The 20355-nt window shown below is 43.0% G+C and overlaps 1 protein-coding gene across 1 annotated transcript; it reads right to left on the reverse strand.

The window, feature by feature from the left end:
* Positions 1-237: 237 nt before the first annotated feature.
* asrgl1 (asparaginase and isoaspartyl peptidase 1) lies at positions 238-18618 on the reverse strand. Its single transcript, XM_029669429.2, has 7 exons — positions 18524-18618; positions 17644-17832; positions 10141-10283; positions 9560-9714; positions 9272-9393; positions 837-947; positions 238-703 (listed from the first exon to the last, which is right to left on the reverse strand). Exons 2-7 carry the CDS (start codon positions 17828-17830, stop codon positions 489-491), a joined length of 933 nt encoding a protein of 310 aa, XP_029525289.1. The 5' UTR covers positions 17831-17832; positions 18524-18618; the 3' UTR covers positions 238-488.
* Between the last annotated feature and the right edge of the window lie 1737 nt (positions 18619-20355).

Below are 20355 nucleotides of genomic sequence, written 5' to 3' on the forward strand. Positions count from 1 at the left end.
AAAGCAAATTGATGTAAAATAACCGTTAGACAATATCTTGATGTTCTGCACCATCTAGTGGAGTAAACCGAGTGGCACATGACCTTTGCCAGCAGGCCACAGTACATGTAAGGGACACACACTCCACGTGTCAACTTTGTGTGTAACTCTCTGCTAGTATTTATGCATGTCATGACCAACCATGGCTGTTAAGGACTCCAAATGAGGCACTGACAACCCCTCAGAAAGGACAGCCTGTTTGTTTTTAAAACACACTTTATTCCTTCATAGTTACATTTGGCAATTGATCAACACTTTCCAAATACTGGCTCTAGATATGAGCATTGATCTGAGGATTAGACAAAATGGAAATAATACTGATTGCTAAAAACACAGTTATGGTAAGAGTCTAGTGGATTCAATTCAGTGCGTTCTATGGATTGTTTACCTATGCTTGTTAGTAGGGTTTCTTTTAGACTCTCTCTCAACACATACGTGGACGTGAAGTGTTAGTAGGGGTCGTCTATGTTCTGTGTGAAGTGTTCTCCAGTGTACAGGCCATAGTGGAGTGTTTGTTGCTGGGCTGCAGCCCAGGCCATCTGCAAGCTGCTGAAGCGAACAGACCATTCACCCTGGGGGTCTACCACCACCACTCCCCCCAGACCTCCCACCCTGTCCTTCATATAGGCCAGGGCCTCGTCTGCTGCTGCCTCCGCGCTGCGCCCTGCAGGGGACACACCAGGGAGGGAGGATAAATGGATGGATTGATGCATGGATGAGGTTATAAATGGATGGAGTTACTGAAGATTGACATGCAATCAATCGTTGTTTTTTCCCCCATAAATCGTGTGTGTTACCTTGCTCCATGTGGAACAGGATGAGTCTAGCCAGAGTGACCTTCATGATGGCTTCACCCTCGCCCGTCGGGGACACTGCTCCAACCCTGTTATCAGCATAACCCCCACATCCTGAAACACATACACACTGCTTTTCACACACTAGAAGAGGGAAACATCTGCTACATGTATTGACTTTCATGTGGTTTTAAAGCCTGTTGGAATACTTGAAAAATCAGTCTTCCGTAATGAATTACCAATCTGACAACTGGATTAGTAGAAGTGGTGTGGAAACCTTTTCTAGCCTTGATAGCGTGGCATAGCTGTAACATACCTGGTTGTCTGAGGGTGCAGTTTCCACTTTGAGCCACTCGATGGCGAGGTAAACAATAGAATAGACTACATTTACAGAATGCTCTTTACAGGTACCAAAAAGAAAAGTTGTAAAAAAACAGAGTATAAAAAAAATGCCCTGCACCTTTAAAGGTATTTTCTTGACAAGCCAGTCAGACAGTAACCTTTTTTGGTGCTCTCCCCTTGGGTGTCAGGTGAGTTTCCAAAAAAGAGAGGGGAAAAAATGTAATATGGAAAAATATTGTATCTATATGGAAAATACATTGGATTTGAAAAAAGTAATCAACATAAACTGTATTGAGAAAATTGACATTTCAACCACAGAATTATGATACCAATTTTCAACATAGACAAACCTTGTATAAAATGTTGAATTTGACCTTTGAAACAATGTCAGATCTTCAACATTATACACACCATTAGAATGAAACAAAAAAACAACACTAGGCTGGGCAGCACGTCCTACTGAAGAGTTGATCTACAACTATTCATTTGGTATCCTATCTAGGGTTTTAACCAAGCCCGGCTTAGCTTTTATATTTGTAACTGACTACTAGCAATGTGCCTTCAGGGAGAATAATTATTGAGAGATGAACTGCAACAATACATCATCAATGATGGTTATTTAGGCCTACATAGCATCTGCAAAGTCATCAACAGCTATTGTTTCAATTCAACCCAGGGTTCAGCTATCAATAGACAACAAATTACCAAAGCTTGAAACCCTAGGCCTGATTTCTAATGTAATCTTCAAGTTAATAATTAGATGTTGGATTTACATCAACATCTCCTCCAAAAATCCAAGTTAAAGAATAGGACTAAATCAAATCAAACTTAATTTAAAAGGGAATTTAAAGTTTGATTAGATTATGTCCTATTCTTTAACTTTGGTTTTGGTTGAGTGTAACGGTTGTCGTCTGGAGATAGAGAGGACCAAAGCGCAGCGTGGTTAGAATAACACACTAAAATAACACATCCTAGATCTGAATGAATGAAATATTCTTATTAAATACTTTTTTCTTTACATAGTTGAATGTGCTGACAACAAAATCACACAAAAATGATCAATGGAAATCAAATTTATCAACCCATGTAGGTCTGGATTTGGAATCACTCTCAAAATTAAAGTGGAAAACCACACTACAGGCTGATCCAACTTTGATGTAATGTCCTTAAAACAAGTCAAAATGAGGCTCAGTAGTGTGTGTGGCCTCCACATGCCTGTATGACCTCCCTACAATGCCTGGGAATGCTCCTGATGAGGTGGCGGATGGTCTCCTGAGGGATCTCCTCCCAGACCTGGACTAAAGCATCCATGATAAAGCAAAACATGATGTCCCAGATGTGCTCAATTGGATTCAGGTCTGGGGAACGGGCGGGCCAGTCCATAGCATCAATGCCTTCCTCTTGCAGGAACTGCTGACACACTCCAGCCACATGAGGTCTAGCATTGTCTTGCATTAGGAGGAACCCAGGGCCAACCGCACCAGCATATGGTCTCACAAGGGGTCTGAGGATCTCATCTCGGTACCTAATGGCAGTCAGGCTACTTCTGGCGAGCACATGGAGGGCTGTGCGGCCCCCAACGAAATGCCCCCCCCCCCCACACCATGACTGACCCACCGCCAAACCGGTCATGATGGAGGATGTTGCAGGCAGCAGAACGTTCTCCACGGCGTCTCCAGACTCTGTCACGTTTGTCACATGTGCTCAGTGTGAACCTGCTTTCATCTGTGAAGAGCACAGGGCACCAGTGGCGAACTTGCCAATCTTGGTGTTCTCTGGCAAAAGCCAAACGTCCTGCACGGTGTTGGGCTGTAAGCACAACCCCCAACTGTGGACGTCAGGCCCTCATACCACCCTCATGGAGTCTGTTTATGACCGTTTGAGCAGACACATACACATTTGTGGCCTGCTGGAGGTCATTTTGCAGGGCTCTGGCAGTGCTCCTCCTTGCACAAAGGCGGAGGTAGCGGTCCTGCTGCTAGGTTGTTGCCCTCTTACGGCCTCCTCCACGTCTCCTGATGTACTGGCCTGTCTCCTGGTAGCGCCTCCATGCTCTGGACACTACGCTGACAGACACAGCAAACCTTCTTGCCACAGCTCGCATTGATGTTCCATCCTGGATGAGCTGCACTACCTGAGCCGCTTGTGTGGGTTGTAGACTCCGTCCCACGCTACCACTAGAGTGAAAGCACCGCCAGCATTCAAAAGGGACCAAAACATCAGCCAGGAAGCATAGGAACTGAGAAGTGGTCTGTGGTCACCACCTGCAGAACCACTCCTTTATTGGGGGTGTCTTGCTAATTGCCTATAATTTCCACCTGTTGTCTATTCCATTTGCACAACAGCATGTGAAATGTATTGTCAATCAGTGTTGCTTCCTATGTGGACACTTTGATTTCACAGAAGTGTGATTGACTTGGAGTTACATTGTGTTGTTTAAGTGTTCCCTTAATTTTTTTGAGCAAATTAGATGTTGGATTCACATCTACAACTGTACCAAAATACAATTTAAAGAATAGGATTAAGAATATTTGAAATGTTTTAATCAAAATGTTTTAATAAATTAGGTCCACTATTGCTCTAAAGGATTAATACCATTCGCCATTCATTTAGGACAAATGTGAATACAGCACTATTTGAACTTTTATTTTTAAAAAGTGTGTTCTCACTATCGCCCCCTTTGATAAACACAGGTATTAAACGGTTTTCCAAAATTATGTTGCGATGGAAATTCTCTTTGTGTGTATCAGATCGTAAGTTTAGCACAATGCTGCGTTGTAATGACCTGTCTTGGTTGGGTTCATGTGAGTGACAGATTGACTACACAAAGGAGTAAACCACAGTATCACTCATAAGCAATTTGTCAGTACACCTAGAACAATGATCTGGAACTTAAATGAGTATTACAATATCTCAGTTTCAAGGTAAGAAGCCTGGTGGGGTATCAGTCAGTCACATGTAGGAACCAACCATGCTTATATGACTTGTTTGTGAACCAGTATAATACGACTGAAAGAGAACCCCCTCCTTTGGAGTTTCATCAGGCTTGTAGTATTGAGTTAGTGAACCTCTCCGGTAAAGATAATAAAGATTGCTTCATTTACTGTGATTTGAGTCTTTAGTGGTGAATTTCCACCACATTGTCGTCCCGTCTCGAGGTTTACTTACCAAAATTGGTCCACAAGGGCCAAAGCTGGATTGTGAAAAAGTGCTTATACTCGGGTAACCTCCGTCAACTACTACATATCTTAGATGCCTCATCAGAAACAGCTCCTTGGCCTGCATTATCTCTTGATGCAGAAAAAGCTTTTAATAGACGAGAATGGTCATACAGTGCCTTCGGAAAGTATTCAGACCCTTTGACTTTTACACATTTTGTTATGTTTTAGACATTTTTGCAAATGTATTCAAAATAAAAACAGAAATACCTTTTTTACATAAGTATTCAGCCCCTTTGCAATGAGACTCGAAATTGAACTCGGGTGCATCCTGTTTCCCTTGATCATCCTTGAGATGTTTCTTCAACTTGACTGAAGTCCACCTGTGGTAAATGTAATTTATTGGACATGATTTGGAAAGGCACACACCTGTCTATATAAGGTCCCACAGTTGACAGTGCATGTCAGAGCAAGAACCAAGCCATGAGGTGGAAGGAATTATCCATAGAGCTCAGAGACAGGATTGTGACGAGGCAAAGATCTGTCTGTAGCATTGAAGATCCCTAAGAACAGAGTGGCCTCCATCATTCTTAAATGGAAGAAGTTTGGAACCACCAAAACTCTTCCTAAAGCTGGCCGCCTGGCCAAACTGAGCAATCAGGGGAGAAGGGCCTTGGTCAGGGAGGTGACCAAGAACCTGATAGTAACTCTGACAGAGCTCTAGAGTTCCTTTGTGGAGATGAGAGAACCTTTATGAAGGAAAAACATCTCTGGAGCACTCCATCAATCAGGCCTTCATAGTAGAATGGCCAGACGGAAGCCACTCCTCAGTAAAAGGCACATGACAACCCGCTTGGAGCTTTCCAAAAGGCACCTAATCACTCTCAGACCATGAGAAACAAGATTCTGATAAAACCAAAGATTGAACGTTTTGGCCTGAATGCCAAGCATCACATCTGGAAGAAACCTGGCACCATCCCTACGGTGGAGCATAGTGGCAGATTCATGCTGTGGGGATGTTTTTCAGTAGCAGGGACTGGGAGATCGAGGCAAAGATGAACGGAGCAAAGTAGAGAGAGATCCTTGATGAAAAACCGCTCCAGAGCACTCATGACCTCAGACTGGGGCGAATGTTCACCTTCAAACAGTACAACGACCCTAAGCACACAGCCAAGACAATGCAGGAATGGCTTTGGGACAAGTCTCTGAATGTCCTTGAGTGGCCCAGACAGAGCCTGGAATTGAACCCAGACAGAGCCTGGAATTGAACCCAATCGAACATCTCTGGAGATACCTGAAATTAGCTGTGCAGCAACGCTCCACATCCAACCTGACAGAGCTTGAGAGGATCTGTAGAGAAGAATGGAAGAAACCCCAAATACAGGTGTACCAAGCATGTAGCGTCATACCCAAGGCTCAATGCTGTAATATAGCTGCCAAAGGTGCTTCAACAAAGTACTGAGTAAAGGTTCTGAAAACTTATGTAAATTAGATATTTCAGTTTGTTTTATTTTTTACAAATTAGCAAACATTTCTAAAAACCTGTTTTTGCTTCGTCGTTATGGGGTACTGTGTGTAGATTGATGAGGGGGGGGGGGGGCATGTCATCCATTTTAGAATAAGGCTGTAACGTAACAAAATGTGGAAAACGTCAAGGGGTATGAAAACTTTCTGAAGGCACTGTATCTCTGGTCGGTCTTGGAACATATGGGAATTGGCGCCAATTTCATTAATATGATTCAAGTAATATATGCCGATCCCTAGCCATAGTTCTAACAGGCAATATCCACTCTTCTCCTTTCAAAATCACTAGAAATAACAGACAAGGCAATCCAATCTCACCTGTGCTTATCGTATTATCCATGCAACCCCTGGCTGAGGCAATATGCCAAATTATAGGAAATAACACCAATTTCCATCAAATCTACTGATCACTTCATCTCATTGTACACGGATGATATTTTACTATATCTAGACAATGCATCTCAATCGCTTCCAAACGCATTGATGACCATAGATTAATTTGACAGATTTTGATGAAGCTGAATTTATCTAACCAAATCAGCACTAGTGCCTCTCAAGACCCAATGTAAGACTCCATCTCTACCAGTGGTGGTCAGTCACCTTATTTGTATTACCGCATATTGGATGACTCTCATTCATATTCTATTCACCCACTTCAATGTTACAGCGATAGGTTTAGGCTACTAAATGATACTTGAATTTCCCCTATTCCCATCATGAGGTTGCTACAACCTAGCCTATGAATAAAAGTTTACAACGTAGGTGCACACAGGTCGAGAGACACATTTGAGGTGACAGACAGTGACACATAGACAGTGACATGCAATACCGCCTTGCACACTCTTGCCTGCATCGAGCTGATATAGGGTGTAATCATTAGTCCAACAGTTGCAAACAAGAGTTTACATTGGACAAATTCAGGTATGTTTATCCCAGTTTTGTTCTGTACGCTTCAGTTTAAGAAACATTTCTCAGAATTGACAAAATAAATACACCCCTGATCACGCATAAACACCGTTCACTTTCATAGCAGCCACGTTGTATTCCTTCTCACATCTATGCGCTCTCCTCTTCGAAACCTCTGCCCTTCGTTTACAGACTTCAATGCACAACACATCAGCTGTACGTGACCAGGTGAAAAAAAATCAAAGCCAAACCGCCACACACAGCCTACATCATTTTCACCATATTAGCTAAAGTAATGTCATAGCTAATAGAACTAATGCGTTAGTAAACCCGCTACAACCATGCAGTAATGTTACAGCATAACGTTCGTAAGTAGTTACACCGGTGGGCCCCGGTGGCAATAAATTAGTAATATCAACAGCATACATTGACTGGGAAGAGTTCCAGTGTTGTGTTATAAAGTCATAGCCAGCTAGCTAACATAGCATCCCCCTGTTTGAGCAGGGTGTTTCAGTAGGCTAAACTAGACAGCTGCATTTGCTAGCTAAGTAAATGAAACTGAAAAAGAAATTCTTCATTTTGGAAGAAATTAATTTGTTCAAAACTGTTCAACTGTTGTTCTCTCTCTTTGAGTAAACTACTCAACATTTTAAGTACTGCAGTGCTAGCTAGCTGTAGCTTACGCTTTCAGTACTAGATTCATTCTCTGATCCTTTGATTGGGTGGACAACATGTCAGTTCATACTGAAAAAGCTCTGATAGGCTGGAGGACATCCTCTGGAAGTTGTCATAATTACTGTATAAGTCTATGGAAGGGTGTGAGTACCATGAGCCTCCTAGGTTTTGTATTGAAGTCAATGTACCCAGAGCAGGACGGAAGCTAGCTGTCCTCCGGCTACACCAAGGTGCTACCCTATAGAGTGCTGTTGAGGCTACTGTACACCTTATTTGCAAAAGTGTGTTTAAATCAATTATTATTTGATTTACAGTCAACACTCACTACCGAGTTCCAAACTGCCTCTGGAAACAATGTCAGCACAAGAACTGTTCGTCGGGAGCTTCATGAAAATGGGTTTATTCATCTGGCAGCCTGACCAATGAATCTGGGTTTGGAGCCAAAGCCAGGAGAACGCTACCTGCCCCAATGCATAGTGGCAACTGTAAAGTTTGGTGGAGGAGGAATAATGGTCTGGGGCTATTTTTCATGGTTCGTGCTAGACCCCTTAGTTCCAGTGAAGGGAAATATTAATGCTACACCATATAATGACATTCTAGAAGAATCTGTGCTTCCAACTTTGTGGCAACAGTTTGGGAAAGGCCCTTTCCTGTTCCAGCATGACAATGCCGTAGTGCACAAAATGAGTTCCATACAGAAAAATGGTTTGTTGAGATCAGTGTGGAAGAACTTGACTGGCCTGCACAAGAGCCCTGAACTCAACCCCATCGAACACCTTTAGGAAGAATTGGAACGCCAACTGCGGAGGAGGAGGCTATTATAGTAGCAATGCCCGTGATTTTGGAATGAGATGTTCGACGAGCAGTTGTCCACATACTTTTGGTCATGTAGTGTATATAAACAGCTTTTGGAAAGCACCATATTCTGACCTATCTATTAAAGTATGTTCGACATATCTAATTGAATCTGAACGACCCTTTAACTGGAATACAATATGGACAAATATGACCTTGGCATCCCATAATCCAAGCCATCAATTTATCGATTTTAAGTTTGTTCACAGACTGTATTTAACACAGAGGAAACGTTTTACGATAAAATTGGCCCCAACTCCCAACTGTGTTCCCTAAATCAGATTCCCATTTCCAGGGGAGTCCCTTGCAGTTAAATGCTTCTGGGGCAAAGTTACAAAATGTATTTCAAAGTGCATTATTTTATACTGTGTATTCAATGCTTTGCATCTAGTGTGTTACTTAACGATGATAGCCCCTTGAATCTCTCAATCTGAGAAGATTACTGCTGACAGGCAGCATTGCTGCAAAATAAACAGGCTCGTGGATGGGAAATGGGGGGTGAGTTGGGGATATCTTTGTTTGTTTTTTTGTACTTGTAACCTCCCTGATATTTTTTTAAACTTTGAATGGAATCTCAACTACAATTCAGGTCATTTGGTGGCGCTATTATATGGAGTGCAGTGTTTAACCCCAGTTCTGTGTATGTGTGTAAATGTATGTGCATATGTTGTGTACGTACTGTATGTCTGTGCCTCTGCACTTTTATGAAGCAATCTATATGTTTCAGGTAGCTGTGTGTGTTGTTCAGACTGCTGGCTGTAATAATCTCCATAGTCAAATATTAACCCAGCAGGTCGTGAGTGAGTGGCTCCACACCACCACACATTCCTCCACGTCTCAGCGGTCAGGGTTCACCAAGCCACTCAGCTTTCTGGATCACTGTTAAAGCTGCAGGTCTCTTCCTCATTTCCCCACTCCTCTCTCCTACTTCCTCTCCACATCTCTTTACCTCATAAGACATAACATCAGATGTCTCACCGATACATGCTGTGTCCCCCACCCTGCCCTCCATCTTGTTCAGCATGCCACCGGTGGAGGTGGCACAGGCTATGTTCCCCTCTGCATCCACCGCCACCGCCCCTACCGTACCCATCTTCCCCCTATGACAGACACACTTCAATTAAAAATGTCATTAACATCTATCATACCATGCTATGTTCAATCATGTCACACTATCATACATCTCATCATGTTACAATCCATTTCAATATCTACCTAATGTATTCAACTCTATGGTATGAAATATCATGTCATGCTTTATCTTACATCTGGCACTCCACCGGGTTGGCATCAGCTGCCAGGTTCTTCTTCCAGCGCATACGGGCATACTCTGTGATCAGTGATTCCTCTGGCACCTCGGGTACACCCATCGACCGGGCAAACTGACTGGCACCCTCTCCAGTCAGACACAGATGGCTCGTCTGCAATGGGGAACGGGCTCATTCAATGGGGAACCATGTTCAATATGTAGAGAATATACTGTACCTCACTTACTTACGCGTGAGAGAGCGCTGTGGGAAAGTGCGCCGGGTTTCAATAAACAGATGACGCAACACCTGGCGGCGCAATGCATCTCCCCTATTTGACCTAGATAGTTTCTGTGTATGCATTGATATGTAGGCTACATGTGCTTTTAGATTAAAAAAAAAAACTTTTTTGATGTAGTTCTGTCCTTGTCCATTAATATTCTGTATTATGTCACTATCATGTTTCATGTGGACCCCAGGAATAGTAGCTGCTTCTTTTGCAACAGCTAATGGGGATCCTAATAAAATACCAAACACCCTGAACTGCTGTATGATCAACACTTTGTCTAAGCAAAGTGTGTGTGCCTGTGTGTACAGTACCTTGTCCATGACCAGTCTGGCCAGTTGGACAGGATTGGCCACTTTTCTGACCGCAGAGACAGCTCCGCTGGCCAGATTTCTCCCGTCCATCACGATGGCGTCCATCTCCACCTCACCCTTAGCGTTCAACACCGAGCCTAGGCCTGATGCATGCAAAGATACAAGAGGACACAGAGACATGTCTTCAGATTATGGCGCCGACGGAGATGGCAGCATCGCGACGAGCTCTTCAGCAACTCTGCAGTATTTTGTTTGTTTATGTACTATCGTTTACTTTATTAGCTCAGGAATTGTTGTGAAATTACATACAGCCGGGAAGAACTACTGGATATTAGAGTGGCGGTAACTCACCAGAACTACCATCATTACGACCAAGATTACAACTTCCCTGGAGCAGATTATTCTCCCGAGAGCAATCAAACTTATTCCAGAGGCCACCCCAAAACAACGCCGGCGAAGGAGAGGTACTCGAGGCGGTCTTCTAGTCCGACTCAGGATGCGTGCACACCATCCACCACACCCGAGTATTTTACTCGCTAATGTCCAATCTCTGGATAATAAAATATGCAAACTGGAAACCACATATCCTGAGGGTGCATTTATTGTAGCTGGGGATTTTAACAAAGCAAATATGAAGAAAAAGGTTCCCTAAATTCTATCAACATATTGATTGCTGTACTCGCGCTGCTAAAACCCTCGACCATTGCCATACTACCTTCCAGAATGCATATAAGGTCCTCCCCCACCCTCCATTCGGCAAATCAGACCATGATTCCATCTTGCTCCTCCCCTCCTATAGGCAGAAACTCAAACAGGAAGCACCCGTGGTGAGGCCTATTCAATGCTGGTCTGACAAATCGGAATCCACGCTTCAAGAATGTTTTGACCACGCAGACTGGGATATGTTCAGAATAGCTTCAGAAAATAACATCGGCAAATATACCGATATGGTGAATGAGTTTGTCAAGAAGTGCATAGGAGATGTTGTATCCACTGTGACTATTAAAACCTACCCCAACCAGAAACTGTGGATAAATCGCAGCATTCGCGCAAAACTGAAAGCACGAACCACCGCAAGAAGACTGGGAATATTGAAGAATACCCACAGTGTAGTTATTCTCTCCACAAAGCAATCAAGCAGGCTACACCTCGGTATAGGGACAAAGTTGAGTCCCGGTTCAACGGCTCAGACACGAGACGCATGTGGCAGGATCTACAGACAATCAAGGATTATAAAAGGAAAACCAGCCACGTTGCGGACACCGACGTCTTGCTTCCGGACAGGCTGAACACCTTCTTTGCTCGCTTTGAGGATAATACAGTGCCACCGACACGACCCGCTACCAAGAACTGTGGGTTCTCCTTAGGCGTGGCCGACATAAGACCTTTAAGCATGTTAACCCTCACAAGGCTGCCGGCCCAGATGGTATCCCTAGCCGTGTCCTCAGAGCATGCGCAGACCAGCTGGCTGGAGTGTTCACAGATATATTCAGTCTCTCCCTATCCCAGTCTGTTGGCCCCACATGCTTCAAGATGGCCACCATTGTCCCTGTATCTAAGAAAGAAAAGGAAATTGAACTAAATGACTATCGTCCCGTAGCACTCACCTCTGTCATCATGAAGTGCTTTGAGAGTCAAGGATCATATCACCTCCACCTTACCTGTCACCCTAGAACCTCTTCAATTTGCTTACAGCCCCCAATAGATCCACAGACGATGCAATCACCACAACACTGCACACTGCCCTGTCCTGTCTGGACAAGAGGCATACCTATGTAAGAATGCTGTTAATTGACTATAGCTAAGCATTCAACACCATAGTACCCTCCAAGCTCATCATCAAGCTCGAGGCTCTCGTTCTGAAGCCCGCACTGTGCAACTGGGTCCTGGACTTGCTGACGGGTCACCCCCAGGTGGTGAAGGTAGGAAACAACACCTCTTCGCTGATCCTCAAAACCGGGGCCTCACAAGGGTGCGTGCTCAGCCCACTCCTGTACTCCCGGTTCACCCATGACTGCATGGCCAAGCACACCTCCAACTCAATCCTCAAGTTTGCAGATGACACAACAGTATTAGGCTTGATTACCAACAACGATGAGACAGCCTACAAGGAGGAGGTGAGGGCTCTGGGAGTGTGGTGCCAGAAAAATAACCTCTCACTCAATGTCAACAAAACTAAGGAGATGGTCATGGACTTCAGGAAAGAGCAGAGGGCGCACCCCCCTATTCACATTGATGGGACCGCAGCGAAGATGGTGGAAAGCTTCAAGTTCCTCTGCATACACATCACTGACAAACTGAAATGGTCCACCCAAACAGACAGTGTGATGAAGAAGGCGCAACAACGCCTCTTCAACCTTAGGAGGCTGAAGAAATGTGGCTTAACACCTAAAACACTTAATCTTTTACAGATGCACAATTGAGAGCATCCTGTCGGCTGTATCACAAACGCAAAGCTCTCCAGAGGGTGGTACGGTCTGCCCAACGCATTACCGGGGGCAAACTTCCCGCCCTCCTAGACCCCAACAGCACCCGATGCTATAGGGTGGCCAAAAAGATCATCAAGGACATGAACCACCCGAGCCACTGCCTGTTTAACCCGTTATCATCCAGTTTCTATCTCAAGGCCATCAGATTGCTAAACAGCCATCACTAGCACATCAGGGACAGCTGCCTATAGACATAGATTAGGAATCACTGGACACTTTTAGAAATGGATCAATAGCCATTTTAATAATGTTCTGTATCTAGCATTACTCATCTCATATGTATAATATACACTCCACACTATTCTACAGTATCTTAGTCACTTTTAAATTGTGTTTACATATTGAATCACCCATTTCATGTACTGTATTCTATACTCCACCACTGAGTGTTAAACAGTCATCTCCAGCACGTCAGAGGATGCTGCCTATAGATATAGAATAGGAATCACTGGCCACTAAGGAAATGAAACACTAGCCACTTTAATAATGTCTCTGTATCTTGCATTACTCATCTCATATATAAACTGTACTCTTAGTCACTTTAATTGTTTGTAAATATTGCATCACCCAGCTCAGTTTTTCATCATTCCTGACATTTAATCGACGTAAAAATTCCCTGTTTTAGGTCAGTTAGGATCACCGCTTGATTTTAAGAATGTGAAATGTCAGAATAATAGTAGAGAGACATTTATTTCAGCTTTTATTTCTTTCATCACATTTCCAGTGGGTCAGAAGTTTACATACACTTAATTAGTATTTGGTAGCATTGCATTTTAATTGTTTAACTTGGGTTGAACGTTTCGGGTAGCCTTCCACAAGCTTCCCACAATAAGTTGGGTGAATTTTGTCCCATTCCTCCTGACAGAGCTGGTGTAACCGAGTCATGTTTGTAGGCCTCCTTGCTCGCACACGCTTTTTCAGTTCTGCCCACAAATTTTCTTTGGGATTGAGGTCAGGGCTTTGTGATGGCCACTCCAATACCTTGACTTTGATGTCCTTAAGCCATTTTGCCACAACTTTGGAAGTATGCTTGGGGTCATTGTCCATTTGGAAGACCTATTTGCAACCATGCTTTAACTTCCTGACTGATGTCTTCAGATGTTGCTTCAATATATACACATCATTTTCTTTCCTCGTGATGCCATCTAATTTTGTGAAGTGCACCAGTGATACAATTATTTAAATGTTGAAAGATAATGATGAAATAATTCCACTCCGAAACCTTTTAACTGTATGAAATTGATTAGAATCATAAACAACACACATCATCAGATTATAATTTAAAATGGGAATTAGGTTAAACAATGTATCTGAATAGTGGAATCTTGTATGTGGGGGCCGAAGAAAGATTACCGAGAACAGTTAACCTGTGTTTGAACCGACCTGGCTAGGCCTCTGAGGAACCTATGAGAGCATAGGGAGTATTTCTCAAGGTTTCCCTAATCTCAGGGGAATGGAACTGTCGGCTGGGCCGTGATCCACAGTGGTGAGAACTATAGAGATAAAACTCACCTACTGTTTGTGTGGAAGTATGTGCATAGGATACATGCTGTTTGTGTGGAAGTATGTGCATAGGATACATGCTGTTTGTGTGGAAGTATGTGCGTAGGATACATGCGGTTTGTGTGGAAGTATGTGCATAGGATACATGCGGTTTGTGTGGAAGTATGTGCATAGGATACATGCGGTTTGTGTGGAAGTATGTGCATAGGATACATGCTGTTTGTGTGGAAGTATGTGCATAGGATACATGCGGTTTGTGTGGAAGTATGTGCATAGGATACATGCGGTTTGTGTGGAAGTATGTGCGTAGGATACATGCGGTTTGTGTGGAAGTATGTGCATAGGATACATGCTGTTTGTGTGGAAGTATGTGCATAGGATACATGCTGTTTGTGTGGAAGTATGTGCATAGGATACATGCGGTTTGTGTGGAAGTATGTGCATAGGATACATGCTGTTTGTGTGGAAGTATGTGCATAGGATACATGCTGTTTGTGTGGAAGTATGTGCATAGGATACATGCTGTTTGTGTGGAAGTATGTGCGTAGGATACATGCTGTTTGTGTGGAAGTATGTGCGTAGGATACATGCTGTTTGTGTGGAAGTATGTGCGTAGGATACATACTGTTTGTGTGGAAGTATGTGCGTAGGATACATACTGTTTGTGTGGAAGTATGTGCGTAGGATACATACTGTTTGTGTGGAAGTATGTGCATAGGATACATGCTGTTTGTGTGGAAGTATGTGCGTAGGATACATGCTGTTTGTGTGGAAGTATGTGCGTAGGATACATGCTGTTTGTGTGGAAGTATGTGCGTAGGATACATGCTGTTTGTGTGGAAGTATGTGCATAGGATACATACTGTTTGTGTGGAAGTATGTGCGTAGGATACATACTGTTTGTGTGGAAGTATGTGCGTAGGATACATACTGTTTGTGTGGAAGTATGTGCGTAGGATACATACTGTTTCGTTTGGAAGTATGTGCATAGGATACATGCTGTTTGTGTGGAAGTATGTGCGTAGGATACATACTGTTTGTGTGGAAGTATGTGCGTAGGATACATGCTGTTTGTGTGGAAGTATGTGCGTAGGATACATGCTGTTTGTGTGGAAGTATGTGCGTAGGATACATGCTGTTTGTGTGGAAGTATGTGCATAGGATACATGCGGTTTGTGTGGAAGTATGTGCATAGGATACATACTGTTTGTGTGGAAGTATGTGCATAGGATACATGCTGTTTGTGTGGAAGTATGTGCGTAGGATACATGCTGTTTGTGTGGAAGTATGTGCGTAGGATACATACTGTTTGTGTGGAAGTATGTGCATAGGATACATACTGTTTGTGTGGAAGTATGTGCGTAGGATACATGCTGTTTGTGTGGAAGTATGTGCGTAGGATACATGCTGTTTGTGTGGAAGTATGTGCGTAGGATACATACTGTTTGTGTGGAAGTATGTGCGTAGGATACATACTGTTTGTGTGGAAGTATGTGCGTAGGATACATACTGTTTGTGTGGAAGTATGTGCGTAGGATACATGCTGTTTGTGTGGAAGTATGTGCGTAGGATACATACTGTTTGTGTGGAAGTATGTGCGTAGGATACATACTGTTTGTGTGGAAGTATGTGCGTAGGATACATACTGTTTGTGTGGAAGTATGTGCGCAGCTATAAAATGGATGTCTTTGTATAATGGACTTTAGTACAGTTTATTCAGAGAACGACATTTTTGCATAAACTGAGTCTTTGACTAATTATTATTAAACCCATGGTCTTACAGATCCCGGGGATTGGTCAGAGCTATTGATTGTCAGTTATTATCATTGGGATTGAAAATTCTCGCGACAACAAGTCCCTCCTGCAGCAAAGCACCCCCACAACATGATGCTACCACCCCCTGCTTCATGTTTGGGATGGTGTTCTTCGACTTGCAAGCCTCCCCCTTTTTCCTCCAAACATAATGATGGTCATTATGGCCAAAAGTTATATTTTTGTTTCATCAAACCAGAGGACATTTCTCCAAAAAGTACGATCTTTGTCCCCATGTGCAGTTGCAAACCGTAGTCTGGCTTTTTTTATGGCGGTTTTGGAGCAGTGGCTTCTTCCTTGTTGAGCGGCCATTCAGGTTATGTCGATATAGGACTCGTTTTGCTGTGAATATAAATGATTTTCTATCCGTTTCCTCCAGCATCTTCACAAGGTCCTTTGCTGTTGTTCTGCAATTGATTTGCAGTTTTTGCAACAAAGTACGTTCATCTCTAAGAGACAGAACGCGTCTCCTTCCTGAGCGGTATGACGGCTGTGTGGTCCCATGGTGTTTATACTTAGGTACTATTGTTTGTACAGATGAACGTGGTACCTACAGGCGTTTGGAAATTGCGCCGAAGGATGAACCAGACTTGTGGAGGTCTACAATTGTTTTTCTGAGATCTTGGATGATTTCTTTAGATTTTCCCATGATGTCAAGCAAAGAGGCACTAAGTTTGAAGGTTGGCCTTGAAAAACATCCACAGGTACACCTACAATTGACTCAAATGATGTCAACTATCCTATCAGAAGCTTCTAAAGCCATGACATCATTTTCTGGAATTTCCCAAGCTGTTTAAAGGCACAGTCAACTTAGTGTATGTAAACTTCTGACCCACTGGAATTATGATACAGTGAATTATAAATTAAATAATCTGTCTGTAAACAATTGTTGGAAAAATTACTTGTCATGCAACTATAGTTTGTTAATAACAATACATGTGTGGAGTGGTTGAAAAATGAGTTTAAAATGACTCCAACTTAAGTGTATGTAAACTTCCGGGTTCAATTGTATACTGTACTCTATACTATGCCACTATCCTCGTCCAATCCCGCTCTGATATATATGTTTATCTATTCTTTACTTAGATGTGTGTATTTTGAGTATATGTTAAAAGCACACGCATTTTGCTACACCCGCAATAACATCTGCTAAACACGTGTATGTTTATTTTAATTTGTACCTTTATTTAACTAGGCAAGTCAGTTAAGAACAAATTCTTATTTTCAATGACTGCCTAGGAACAGTGGGTTCAGAGGCAGAACGACAGATTTGTACCTTGTCAACTCGGGGATATGAACTTGCAACCTTTCAGTTACTAGTCCAACGCTCTAACCACTAGGCTACCCTGCCACCCCGGCATTTTATGTGACCAATAAAATGTGATATTCTTTATCAACCTTTCTTTATCCAGGTTAGTGTCATTGACAGTAAAATCTGGTAGCACTTCATTTATGGTACAGTTTCTACTGGTGTTTACAACAACAACAAACAAGTACAAGATAAATGAATAATTATTTGGTAATTCCATGTTAATATTGCGTAATTATTACCATGGAACCATGTACCAAGTAAATATAGGTGGAGCTATTTACCTTATCTGACCCTTATTGCTGATCTCAGAGGGGCCAGGTGGTTTTTCTCTGGCCATGTGACCTGGCTAGGAAAGACTCCAGGCCCTAGTCATGGGTGTGTGTTTACCTGCGTTGTAGTGGTGGTCATTCTCCAGCAGAGTGACGGCCTCCACCACAGCATCCATGGCACTGCCCTGCCCCTGGAGTTTGGAGTATCCCCCCCTGACTGCAGCCTGGACCCCAGCACAAGACAGCTGCACACGCTCTTTAGGGATGAACCCCGCTCCCCCATGGACCACCAACACAGGCAACATGTCTGCCAGAGAGGCCCGGGAGAGAGAGATGGTAAGACAGGTAAAGCGATTTAAAGACCTTATACTAAAGAGGTTTAAAGAGGTTTGTGTTACACATGGGCTCATGGGGATGGCCACATAGTTTAAATATCAATCTTGAAATTGAGGTGTCCTGATTTACCCAGTGTCTAATATTAAGGACATTCTGGGTAGATGAACTAGTCACCACCAAAAAACCTGCTTGAAACCATTGTTGGGTTAGAGCTGGGCAGGAACAAAAGCCAGCACTGTAGCTCATCAAGACCAAGCGGTGGCCACTGGTGTACATCATACTCCCCATTGTGCCAGTTGTTTTGTTTGGTCAGGAAAAACTCCTGGCCCGTGCACACTTAATAATAGTTTCCACAGGTCCATCCATTAGCATTGAAACAGCGCTTACGTTTCATATTATAGTGTAGCCTACTCTATATAATTTAAACCAGTTGTCACCACAATTTGTGCAAAGGAATAATTGAATGCATCCGAAACGAATTAAGTGGGACTTTAAGCTTAGACACGACCACAAATAAATAGCGCAATGTACACACATCAGAATGTATGTGAAAAATAACACTATTCGATGTTGACATAATATACATTTGTATACACACGGAGAGAATGTGCACTGATCATTTTTGCTGAGAAATGTTTCTAGTGTTTATATTTCTTTCTTACCAGATAATCGGTCGACGTTCAGTTCTCGTCACCAGCGCTGTTATTAACATATGTACTAGTCTCCCGTCATCAGCACTTCCTCTTCTTCGATGAGGTTTAACGGCGGTTGGCAACCAATAAATGTTGCAACCCCGCCACCTCCTGGACTGGAGTAGAACTCCCTTATACTTTGCTTGAAAATATAAATAAATAAACAAATACCCTACCATCTAACACTACACTCACAAACAAATACAAATAACACCACCTACTCCACTATTCAAATATATTTAGTCCTAGGGTAGGCCAACAACCTGAAAGGATGGGACACCACCTACTTAACACACCCTGCAACTCTTCTGATGTCAAGTCTCGCACACCCAAATACCTCTATGCAGCTGCCACCACAACCTCTATTTCCTGTGACTTACGTTCCATCCCTGGAGTACCGTTGATAACCATTGCTATAAATGCTAAAACTCCAATCTAACAGAAACATTTTTCACTTGTTGGCCTATCCCTCTGTACTGGCACAGATATACTGTATCCTTGACCCATCTTCCTCTACTTTCTTCACTGCCTCAGCATATGACAACTTCTGCACTACTCTAACCCTGGAAACCTCAACCTGCCTCTCTCGCACAGGATATTTCTGATTCCCAGCCCAATGAGCTCCTCTACAGTTAACACATAGCACTACTTTCCCCAATGCTACACATTCCTTTGTCTCATGCCCTTCTGCACACATAGGAACCCCCCTCCTACACACTGCTGCTACATGCCCATAAGTTGAACACCTGTAACAACGTAATGTGTTCGGCACAAAAGCTCGTACAGGATAACTTATATATCCTCCTAACATCACTTTGTCGGGTAAAGAATCAACATCAAAACAAAAAAAACTGATATTGACTCTTCTGTTTCACCACTCACCCCTCCCTGTCTGCGTCCCCCACCCTGTCTGCGTCACACCAAATGACGAGCATCACAAACACCAGGAATCTTCCCCTTCAGTTGGTCAACTTTTACATTTACTGCTACCCAAGTAATCACTCCTTTCAATGGCGCCCTTTTCTTGAGGGCAAAATAACTCACATTACTTAACCCTGTTTGTTTAACGCAGAAAGCCTTCTCCCTCTGACCAGCAGAAACAACAATTATCACAAGACCACTTCTGGTTACCCTCACCAATTCTACAGCACCCAACTCTGTTTTCACCCACCCTGTAACCACAAAGGGAACAGCCAAAAGTCATGGGTCCAATTTTTCCAAAACTTCACTCCTACTGTCACACTCATCTTGTCCTGACCCTTGGTGAAAGCCTCGGCCCGAGAACTTCACCACACCTACCACATCCAATACTTCGAACTCATACTGAGTTTTTTTCACCAGTTTAGCTGAGACAAGTAGAGAAGTCCTCTAGAAGCCAATTTGTAGGCTATCCCATGTACAGTCTCCTACTGCTAGGTGAACTGCAATTTAACGTATGGCTCTACAGCAGTGGCGTCAAGACAAAACCCTGTATTCACCATATCAACATAAAAGCTACATGTTATTCGGGGCTAATAATTAACCCCAACATTAATTCTTATTCTTATTCTTATTATTGTTGTTTATTAGGCCTTGGAACAACAATGTGTATCTTGTGTTGTTTTTAAAATGCTATAATATGTTGCAAGGAAGCATTGTGTAAACCTAAATAAGAAACAGCCAAATGTTGAATTTTCAATCATCCCAGGCTACAGCGAAACTAGCCTATGCAGCACCCCTAAATATTGCACATTTGTAGGGTGACAGATTCCTAAATCAATGGTGTTAGTGGCCTGAACGTCAATACTTGTTTGTCCAGTGAA

The sequence above is a fragment of the Oncorhynchus nerka genome, linkage group LG10 (genome assembly GCF_034236695.1).
Source record: "Oncorhynchus nerka isolate Pitt River linkage group LG10, Oner_Uvic_2.0, whole genome shotgun sequence".
NCBI lineage: Eukaryota > Metazoa > Chordata > Actinopteri > Salmoniformes > Salmonidae > Oncorhynchus > Oncorhynchus nerka.

Bases quoted from the DNA above. Each gene is read 5' to 3' on its own strand.
- asrgl1 (XM_029669429.2), bottom strand. From the start codon at position 17,830: ATGTTGCCTGTGTTGGTGGTCCATGGGGGAGCGGGGTTCATCCCTAAA. The intron at 10,284-17,643 runs GTAAACACACAC...TGCATGCATCAG, and splicing joins TGACCACCACTACAACGCAG to GCCTAGGCTCGGTGTTGAAC. The intron at 9,715-10,140 runs GTACTGTACACA...TCCCCATTGCAG, and splicing joins CCAGACTGGTCATGGACAAG to ACGAGCCATCTGTGTCTGAC.